An 11,417-nucleotide genomic window follows, 5' to 3' on the forward strand; every position below is an offset into this window, starting at 1 on the left:
CAGCAATGCATTTGCTCCCAAAGGTTCTGCATTCTTATGTTGCGTGTTTTAACGTGCATAACCATGACATAATGTTAAGTTATAGGAAAAGGAATAAAAATAATAAGCAAATAATATGATCAAGTTAACATCTGAAGACACCAATTTTTTTTTAAATCTTGTGATAATTTTGTGTACTTGATTTCAGAAAAGCAATGGGAGCTGGCAGGCAGAGTAACCAAGCGGCTACCAGGAGAGATGTGGGACAGTACCCAGGCTGCTGTGAGCTTTTCTGTTGTTTGTCCTGTGAAGAGCACACCCGTACACCTTGGTGTACAAAAGCATTACGGGTGACTTCAGTGAAGTGTCACCTTAAAAAAAATAAGCTTTTGCAAAATCATTGCCCTAATAGTAATGAGAAATTTGTGATAAAGGAAATCATAGGGCAGCACAACAGAATGCAAACGAGAACTCAAATAAGTTATAGGATCTGCTATGAAACGTACCCACCTACAGTGTTTCTATTTGGCAGCACTTAAATCATGTCTTCCAGTTACATGTGTGAAAAATCTTCATCAGGTCTCCCAAGAATGGAACAAAAATGATGGAAGTACATGTCTGTGTTCCTGAGGCAGCCTGGGGCTGAGGGCTCCCCTGTGTATACCCCGCGGGTCTCCAAGGGCCAGCACTGGTTGTGTCCCCAGCCCTCCACTTAAAGGACCCTGGAGCAACGGCTGTCGTTGGCAGCTTTGCCTGCCACGCGGAAATGGATGTGGCAAATGTCTCACAGCAAATGCCCCGTCGTGTTTAGCAGCTTTCTTTGATAGAGAGGGAAGCTGCTTTGACCAGCTGAAAACATACTTTTGGACTTGATAACCTGTCTACTGTCTATTTGGAGGAGAACAGCTTCTGGACAGGCTTAAACCAACTCATTTTTAAGCTGGAATACTGTGAGGTGATTTTTCTTTTTAATTACTATTACGTGGTGGGGGGGAAAGCAACCCTTGAGGGAATAATTGAATAGAATGGTAAATATTATTATCATTTTAGACAAGTGATTAATGTCTTGTAGCTTTCTAAATAAATGTATGGATAATCTTCAGTCAGTGATAACAATTGATTCACAATACTGTGATTCTCTGGTCTAGCACAGTTTAGCTCATTGAGAACCTGGCTTTCTGAATCAGTTGAGTACTCGCTTCTCAGTTCTTTGTTTTGCCTTTGCATAGACCCAAAGCTTGCTGCTGGCTTTCTGTTCCTCCTGACCACAAAATTAATTAGCCTCTTTGAAAGAGAATTCCAGTGTTTTTACGGTATGTATGGACAGAAGTAACTGACATGAATGATGCCTTTCCAGAGCTGCAAATGTCCAAGTGAAGCAAGAAAACCTAAATCCATCAGTAGAACTAGACTAAATATTGCTATAAAAATCAGCACTTCCACTCTGCAGTAATCCTCGACTAACCTTCCGCAGTCCACAAGGAGTGAAAAAGTTCTTGGTCTGAGACTGAACCTTTTTTTTTGCTACTTGCAGTAAAATATCTGACGGTATTTAACATACATGCTTAGAACCGTTGAAAACCTATCTGTGATCTTAGTCTTCTTTAAATCTCTGGAAGGTTTTAAAATCAGTTATTTTCTCTTTTTTAAAAAATGCTTTACATATGTAAAATGTGTGCAACTACAACTTGGAAACGGAAATTTAGATTGTCACCAAAAATGGTACTTCGTAGTTTAAAAAAAATGTAAAACTTCACAAGACAATTTGATTGAACTAGTAGTTCTTGAAAAATTAGTGGCATGCATCTACATTATGTGTCTAATTGGGACATGAATATGTGACGGATGAATATATGAATTATCAGTTCATTTCAATTTGGCTAATATTTGTTCAGTATTTTACGTACAGTCTTTCTTCAACTTTCTGGCTGACATTTAATTTTTCCTGATGAAAATTCTGTTTATTCCTTACAAGATGCTTATAAACTCAGTTGCCTGATTGTGAAGACACAGTTTCAAAGACTAGAGGATTCTTATTTTAATTTTCTTGTAAAATTAATCATTGACTTGGTAAGATTTTACTTACGATTTGACAACTGTTGATACATTCTGTATCTTTGCTGTATCATTCCAAAGATCTGGATCCTGTTGGTCATGAAGATTCTATTACCCTGCTTTGATAAAAATTCATACGTATGCATGTAAAAGTAATTGTAATTTTCATTCATGATACAAGGAATGTAGAGAAAGATGAAGTGAAAGACAAATGTATGTATCTACAGTACGTAAACAGAAGTAGGAGGTGTTCTCCACAACATCTTCCCCTTGCTAGTTCTCGTGGGAAGGTTGCCCCTGTGTATGCCAGCGGTTATCTCCCTGCCCTTGCAAGCGAGGAAAGGAGTCGCACTTTTGTGATTCTCATTCCTGCAGGATCATCAGAAGGTTACTTTTAATCCCTTGGAGCTTCACAGAAAAAATTAAATGAACTGCAGCACTCCCTTTTCTACCCAGAGGAAAATGGTACCCAAGTTGTTTGGTTCCATCTGGTGTCTGAGTTCTCTAGCCAAGGCCCTCCGTCCCAAGCAGATCCCCTTTGCAAGGTGCCAGGAAGCAGCAGCAGGAGAGGGAGGCTGCTGGAGCTGTCCTGGTGGGAATGCGAGGAAGAACTGCAGAATCCAGGATGGAATATCCTTCCAGCAGTCACCTCAGGTCTGTAGCCAGACACCCTACCTAAGTGACAGGGGAAGCCTTATCTCCAGCAAAATGATGAGTTCCCCTCACAACTTTATTATTGTTCCATACCACAAGGAGCTTTTAATTTTTTTGATTGATTGTCCTTTTTTATTACTCAAGTGCTATGTGGCATATTGCTGGCTTTTGTCATGGTAGTCTGTTTTGAAAGACTGACTCTTATACTGCTTCAGACTTCCACAGCTAGAAGGATTGCAGCAAATGGGTGAGCAGTATCCTGTATAGTGAATATTGGCGCAAGTAAACCTGGGGACAAAAATGCATGCCGTCTAGAGACTTCAGAAATCATGAATTGTGCTTTCTTAAGTGATAAACTTCAGAAATACCGATGCGGTGGATCAGGATGGTTATTGCACTTGCGAGTGCAGAGTGCGCTTTCCAAAGAGTCACTCGGGAGCATGGATTGCCTGGTAGGGCAGAAGAGAGTGCCTGACCCTCTGGCTATTGGAGATTAAGCAAATTAGCGAGACCTGCAGAAGGCTATAAACTGGTGGGAGTGACAGAAGATAACTGATAGGCAACCTTGAAAGGTGTTGCTCAGTCATTGTTCCCACAGGTCACCCCATTAGTCATTGTGCTGGGCAGGCAGCTAGCGTGGCTTCCGTAGGCGCAGCGAACGTGGTGTAGGAAATTCAGCTGGAAATTCAGAGACCAAGCAGGGAAAATTGTATTCTTAAAGGTGACTTTTAGCAACGGTTAAAAGTCAACAAAATCAGGCATTAGAGTGGCATATATTGTTCAGCCTTGCTTATATGCATCTTGTATGCATTATAAGCATCAGCCTAGATGGTGTAGAAGTTGCTTCAGGTCAGCGCAGTAACTGATGTAAGATGCAGAATCCAGATGCCTCTTGTTCTCAGCAGGCTTTGCCACGGGGGGGAGCGGGTGCCCTTGGCCAGTGCTTTCTGGTGTGCTACGCCTGAATCACGTCACCATGCTCTGTAACAGGAGCACCACCTCTGAAGTGTGTCGGGGTCTTGAGTTTGGCTGGGAGCACAAAGAAGAACTTCATTAATTCATCATGAAATAGCATTTCAGAAGTGTATTGGCTGTCTCTTACCTGTGCATAGTTTGGGTCTTCAGAGGGTTATTCTAATGTTTACTGTGTTGGGCCAAAAATAAGCTAAGCTAAGCAGGTACGTCTTCTTTGACAAAGAAGAACTTCATTAATTCATCATGAAATAGCATTTCAGAAATGTATTGGCTGTGTCTCTTACCTGTGCATAGTTTGGGTCTTCAGAGGGTTATTCTAATGTTTACTGTGTTGGGCCAAAAATAAGCTAAGCTAAGCAGGTACGTCTTCTTTTGGAATTTAAGCAAGCTAAGCACAGGCAAAACCAGTAAAGTTGTATGAATATCTATAAATTTTGAGAGTAAGCAAAATTTTTTCATGAAATACAAAAAACATTAATGTGAGTTGCCTGCTCTGAATAAAAAAAAAATGCAGCTTGGACTAATTTGATAGGTCTCAATTCAGAAAAAGAAAACCACAAGTAAATATTAATGGAACCTAGGCACATATCTGAAGTTAAGCAGGTGCTTAAATGCTTGGCTGTACAGAAATGCAGTGATTTAATTAGGATCTTGTTACGTTTGACAAGCATATCTGACTTGCAGGCTAGAGAGAGAGAGCAACAAGAAAAGCTAATTCTAGGTAAATGCGCCTGCATTCCAGTATGCGGCAGGAGGAAAAGGAAGCTTTCTGCACTGGATTTCAGTAAGGAGGTTGTATCTCCTATTAGAGCATTTTGTAAGATGAATATTCCAGGCCTGCAAAACTCCCTGGGATCATTCAGCCAAGTGAGTGTTTAAAAAAAAAAAGGGAGGGGAAAAAAAAAAGTCAGGAGAAGTCCTTTTCCACCATCAAGAAGTCATAGGCAAGGTTTTCACTTTTCTTCAATGTTCATCTGCTAAGTCAAGTGCTGGACTTCACTTTCTCCACCAGTTGACAGTGAAACAAGGAATATGTGCTCTGCTAGAGGTTTATTTGTTTGGGTTTTTTTCCAATACGGGGTGACTCATTATTTTTTTTCTTTTTTTCAGGGTACATAATGTAGTGTATCAGGTTTAGCAGTTACATTAGTACAGTGAGCTGAAATCGTTAAATTGATTCCACATGTGATAAATACCAGATTAAAACAATGGGCAGCCCTCGTATATACTTTCCTATCTTTAATGTTGATAACATCATAGTAGTAAAAATGTTGAAAAGAAAAAGCTAATGAAATAGTAATTCCATGAAAGCTGTTTGAGTAGCGGCACTGTTAAGTTTGGCAAGAGTTCGCTAATTATCCATCGCATTTTTAGAACAGATAAAGGAAGTGAAATGTGAAATGAAAAATGGAAAGTCCCAAAAACTTCTTTTCCTCTGCCTGTTCATCAAGTGTACGGTGGCTGTTAAAAAGCCATCCAAGAGTTCTGGTGTTCTGTCCCGGATCAGAAAGACCAATTGTAGTTATTTTAGTACAGTTATGATTGATTTCAAGTACTTCTCCGATTGTAGAATGTACCATAGAAAACCATAGATTTATATAATAACCATTCCGGTTAATTTAAAATTCAAACAGTAATCACAAACTCGAAAGGCATCCTCTTGGTTCCGTGGGTGGTAGCCGATAGTTAAGTTTAGAATCATCCAAATGCTTCAGTGATATTAGCCTCAAAACAATGCCTGAATGTATGCTTGTCACGTATTTGGCTGTCTTTTAAAAATTCCTTCTGTCTTCAAGGGCATTAAGACATTTCTACCAGTATTTTGAAAGGTTTTCAATGTCTTTTTGGCTGGTGAACTGAAAAAAAATGCAAACTATTACTTTGTTGATCTTGTTTTTAAACTGAACTGCATTATCAACTGAGAGTGTGCTCTGAAGGTATTGTTAAAAGTGCTTTGAAAACTTGTAAATCCCTGTAATTTATGTTCCTGTGGTCTCAACTGCTTCTTTCTGTCCTTCTGGTTTTAATTTGAATGCAGTCTTGTCTGGGTGTGTACCTGTAAAATTGTGTTTTTCCAAGTACAATTTACAGTCGTGACCCGAAGTTTTACAGTGTTCTAGCCTTATAGCAGCGTCCTCCTATGCCGAAAAGCCAACTTTGGGTCAAGCAGCTCTTTCATATTATAATTGTCTAATCAAGGTTACTTGGAACAGATCCGATTTTGACATTTTTTAGTTTATCACAAAGACTTTATAAGAATATCAAGTAAATTGGAAAAGTTCCTTTGCAGGAGACCAGTAATAGCGTTGCCTTATTTCTTCAGATGTACACAGTTGTAAACTTAGCCTGCTTCATGACAACAGTCCCATTTATCTAAACAATTCTCCTTTTAGAGTCAATGGCACTGATAGAAACCGAGATAAGAAATACAGATGGGAGGATCTTGCTCAGTCTCTTCTTACTGAAACTCCTTGCTCTGCGGCTTACAATCACCTTTTCTTTTTGGTGCCTGAGACTGCGTGGCAGACATCTACTGTGAAACGGAGTCCTCTCTAATTGCCAGAGAGCACTCCAGTAAAGGACGCTCGAGCTTGGGGAGGGTTTTTACAGTCCTGGTGATCTCTTTCTTGATTCCCCCCCCCAAGACGTGCTTACTGTGTGTAAATGGCAGGGGTTGGAGTTTTTTGTTTCGTAGCTCAATCTTACAGTAGTCTCTTTGCTGTAATTCTTTGTCTTTCGAATGAAGGTATTAAGTTATCTATTTTATTGTAATCTGCAGATTAATCCCCTTCTCGTTTACTTACTGTCTTTTTGGCTGATACAGGAAAAAAAGTTTCACAGCCTTATATTCTTTGTGTTCCTCTGCAGTAAAAATAATACTTGGACAATAAAACAGAAGTTACTTGGACTAAATGTTATAGGCTTTATTTTTAGTATGTACTCCACAGCCACGCTCATTTTTTTAGCGTGACTTCAACACTCTTGGTGGTTAACAGGAAGAGAAGAACAGATAGATCACGTGTTTTAATTTTGTTACGTTTGTATTTTCAGATCATTGTACAGTCTGGCCGTCACCCTACGGTGCTGCAAAAACTCTGCCAGTTGCCTTTCCAGTATTTCAGTGATCCTCGTTTAATCAAAGTGCTCTTCCCTTCGCTAATAGCTGCTTGTTACAATAACCCTCAGAACAAGATCATCCTGGAGCAGGAGATGAGTTGTGTTTTACTCGCCACGTTCATTCAGGTAGCTATTGCAGTAACCGAACAGCGGTGTGCAGCGTAACCGCAACACTTTTCCTCGCTTTTGCTGTGTATGTGGAAATCATTTGACTTCAGTAAAACAAGTAAACAGCGCTGAAGTACTTTAAGATTCTCTGCAGCTCTTTTCAAACCACAGATTGTGCCTGTACTTGAGGCATCTTGTAACACTAAAAGGTTACCGAGTAGTTCAGGTTCTTGCTCTCATGTCCAGAATCCTGTTTTCGTTAAAGTTGCTGGATGTGCCAGGAATATTTGATGTAGATCCTGCTATTACAAGACAATTCTTAAAATATTTATTTTTTAAAAACTACCACACATATAGCATATCTGAAATAAGTATATCAATCTGTTTACATACAAATGTACAGTTGTATACTGTGTACAATAGATTTACAGAGAGAACTGAGCAGAAGTGTATATATTTTATGCAGAAAATACACAGAACATATGTTACCGGTCTAATCTTGCAATCTTTATTTTTGACAGTAAGCCACTGAGGTCATTACTAATACTGTTTTGAATAAGGATTTACAGCATTTTTGTTCTCTTTGTCTAAATCTATATGCTGTGCTTTACGTATCAGATTTTATGCATGCCTTGTGTTTTCCATACGTTTTATTGACTGTTTCCAATTAATAAATGCTGGTTTTTTTGTAAACACTCTACTATTAAAAATTAATATGCTTTTAGGAGTCTAGTAACTCTGTATCAGTCACCTGAAAGTTACTGTTGTTGATACAGAAACATTAGTCAAACTCTGTTTCCTAATGCTTTACAGCTAGTGCAAGGGTAGGCTACACGGATTTGGGAAAGAAGGCACTAGAACTAAATATTTACTAAAAGTCTTAGCATAACATCAAATTTCTGAGTGCAACTACTTTTTATCCTTTTAATACTAAAATAATTGCATAGGAGTTTAAAAAAAAAAGAAGTCCAGATCTTAGTATTAAAAGAATTTGCCATATAGTAATGAATTTCCGGTTAAATACAAAGCCAGAATTCATCTTTTACTTTGACTTTCTTATAGTGAAACTACAGATTTCAGTGTAAAAGTTGCAGTGGTAAAAAATAACTTAAGCGTTGTGAGTAAATCCAGCGAGTTTAGTTTGGTTTTTTTCAGCCAAAAAACATGAAGAGTGGAGGGGAGTGTTCCCTATACGAATAATTAAGATTATTTACCTTGATTTCTGTGCTAGCAGAGAGAGAACGGCATTTTAATCCCCAGTAGTTACAGCAAAGCGTAAGTATATTTACAAGGGTCAGTGTTACTAATTTGATTTCCAATTAGAGGTATGTCACACATGCCAAGCCCACGTATTATTCTTGCAGGCTTTTAAAAAAGGTGTTATATTAAATATGGAAGATCCTTGTGTGCTGTAAAGCATCATGTCTTTGCAGACTTCACTGGTACTTTAGTATTTTACCCATTTTAAAACCTAATCCCAAATGTAGCACATGCACACACACACACAGAGACCGACTCAGAAAGGAGCCAGGGAGCGCCGAGATGCCCGCGCGCGCGGGAGAGACTTGCCTCTCTCCTCTTATTTCAACTCGCTGCTGTTTGTCAAGCAAATCTCTCATTTGCCTCAGTGGAAGGTTTGGGAAAGACTGTAAAATGTTTCCCCATGACTAGAAAATGAGATTCTTCCTGTGCCAGGGAATGCAAAAAGGAGTCCCGTTTACGTAAAAGTTTGGTGGTGTGTACAAATATAACACTTAAATACAGTGTGTTAAATGTGTGCAGCGTAAATCAAAGAAAAACGACTGCTGGATTTTACGACGACCCCACATTACACCTCCCTACCAACAGATTTATTTCCATCATCTGAAGTTTGCATCGTCCTTTTAATTTTTGTTACCTCTGTGTCTAGATGTGCTGAAGTAATTAAAAAACATGTAGGAGTGTCCATGCTTTGCTACATTGCATCTCTGATGTCAGACAATACCCTCTCTGCTCAGGGAATACTCACTCCAACAAAAGATAGGATACTAAAAGCCCTCTCCGTACGCTGACTTGGATAATCCCACGCGTTTCCGAGGCAGTCGGTGTCCTCGCCGGCTCCAGAGGACGCAGCATCCTGTCTGATAGCCGCGGGGATCGTGCATGGCGCTGGGCATTTAGAGTAACCGCCACCTCCGCTGGTGACACAGCTGGCTGCAGCGCTGGCCAGAGCTCGTCACGGCTGTGGAAGAACTTCACTTCGTCTCAGGAGATCGGGACCTCAGGCTCCCGGGTCACTGGGAGGCACAGCCAGTGAAATTGGGATAACTCGACAATTTTGGAACAGTGTATTTGAAGTCAGGAGCATAAATCTAAACCACCATTTCTTTTAAAGAAACACAGCTATAGTAGATGTTCCCTTAAATTAAAGGTCATGATGATAACTATTTCCTAAGAGATATTAAAACCTTGTTTTTTCTGTTGTGTATTAAAAGTTTGTTGCTTTTTTTCCAAAAAGGTATAAATTAAAGGTATAAAAATCCACTATATATTATAGAGTTTAAGTGCTGGCAGTATTCTGTTATGATGTGTAGCAGACAAGCCTGAGGTATTTAATTTACAGATTTCATAAAGTATTAGTAATTTTGAGCGACCGTGAAGACTTTAAAATGTTGTTTTAATTCCTCAGATGTAAAAGCTGAAAACCTGATGCCATTTTTTTTCCCCCTGTAGGATTTTGCACAGAGTTCGGGCCAAATGGATAATCAGTTATCTCAGCAGAAGGGTATGTCTCCAATGAAGTGTAACCGAGTAGCAATTGGGTAACAAAATGTGTAGCTATTATATTCTACTGTGATTTTTATTTTTTTTTAATCTGCATCACGATGAAAGAAATATAGTAAATTGCACACTGATTTTACAGTTTGGGGAGAGGCGCTGTAGCTTACATTCTGACTTAAATACACGTCTTCCGCTCTGCTACTCATCTCATCAGGAATTCAGACTGTTAACCTTTATTACATGCTATGTGGTATCACATCTTAAAATGTGATACTGTACGTGCACATACTTAATTAGCTGTCACAAAGGCTACCTTCAAAAGTTTTAGGTTGCGGAAGCCACGCAGCCGTGCCAATACACCTGGGGAGCCAAAAATTAGTAAAATACTGTCCTGTAATTATCCTGTAAAGTTTGTCAGCTTGCAGGAGAGTTGCAATTTTTTTTTCCTCGGTTGTTGTAAATATTGTGTAAAATGCAGTTAACCTCTTTAAGCTAAACATCAGAAAGACTCTCAGCTAAGATGGCTGTTACTTGTTAAACACATCTAAAATTCAAGTGTGTTGATGGGAATCTGGTCTTGAGTCGCCTGTATTTTGCACGAAGTACCTCGCTCGGGCAGTCATTTCTCCCTAACAGCAAGCAGAAATCCACCGCCATTTTGCTGAACGTTTGCCAGAAGATGAGCAGTTCTAGGTCTAAAATACTAGCTTTGTGGTTAAAAATAACATAAATGTATGGAGATTTTTACTGCCAACATTCTATCTCTCAGTCTGAAGCAGCCTCATACAGTATCTGCAGCACAAACTTTTCAGGATTGTGTTTGCATGAGAATCTGCTCGAGAAACATCTAAAATCCAAGTGAAAAACTGCTTTTTATTTTCACTATTCAAACTGGATGAACTTTTAAACAAAGATGACTATGTGGTGACATGTGAGTGTGATTTCTAAACATTCCCTGGTTGCAAAAAAGCTGACTTAATTGTAGTATAAGCTGGATATTTTTATCCATTACATCACTTGAAGGCCCATGTCCCCAAAAAAACAATAATGCTGCTCAGAATAAAACGTGAAAGCGCAAACTTCATTGTTGGGTGCTGTGCTGCAGCACGCTGCTCAAAGGGTTGGACCCCGCAAACCTGTGTGCGTGTGTGTAGTCCCCTTCACGTCAGCAGCAGGACTCGGAGGAGTAAAAGCTGCCTTTGGAATCTTGCTGTGAGCTTTAGGGGGAATTGGGGAGCAAAACTCCTCCGTTGTGGAAAAAGAAGCTGCTAAGCCGCGAGAGCGCCGTCGAGGCTGCCCGAACTTGGAGGAGGCTGAATTGTTCCCCCGTGGGTCCGAGAACATAAAATGTGTAAAGATGTATAACGTTCCGATGCATAAAGCAGCAGAGCGCCTGATCCAAAAGCTTAAAAATCTAAGCCTTTGCTCATCAGAGCCCTCTGCCCCCGTTTTTAACGCCAAACCTCAGCGTCCAGAGCTCCACTGAAGCGTCACCCCATGATCTGAGAAGTTTTTGGGAGGGGGAGGGGAGTAAATGACTTGAAGTATCTCGAATTGGCCACGCGTTCATTATTCTTGTTTTATTGCCATCTTATCTTAAGAGGGAATAACTTGGTAATTTTGTGTTCTGTCTTCAACAGAAAAATTTTTCAATTCTCAAGATTATCTTGAGCTGTCCAACAGATTCCCCCGCCAGTCCTGGGAAGAAGCTCGACAGTTCTTCTTGAAAAAATAAGCGTTATTTGTTTTTAAAACCCCTAACATCGTCA

At 39.7% G+C, this 11,417-nt stretch overlaps 1 protein-coding gene across 1 annotated transcript in view; it reads left to right on the plus strand.

The window, feature by feature from the left end:
• The window catches only part of SCAPER (S-phase cyclin A-associated protein in the ER), a 162,202-nt gene extending 150,819 nt beyond the window's left edge, over nt 1–11,383 (plus strand). The window contains exons 29-31 of the mRNA XM_009886675.1: nt 6,715–6,906; nt 9,601–9,652; nt 11,289–11,383. Coding sequence (XP_009884977.1) covers nt 6,715–6,906; nt 9,601–9,652; nt 11,289–11,383 — 339 coding nt within the window. The remainder of the gene's footprint in view (nt 1–6,714; nt 6,907–9,600; nt 9,653–11,288) is intronic.
• Nucleotides 11,384–11,417: the final 34 nt, after the last annotated feature.

The sequence above is a fragment of the Charadrius vociferus genome, unplaced genomic scaffold (assembly GCF_000708025.1).
Source record: "Charadrius vociferus isolate BGI_N301 unplaced genomic scaffold, ASM70802v2 scaffold356, whole genome shotgun sequence".
Taxonomy (NCBI): Eukaryota; Metazoa; Chordata; class Aves; order Charadriiformes; family Charadriidae; genus Charadrius; species Charadrius vociferus.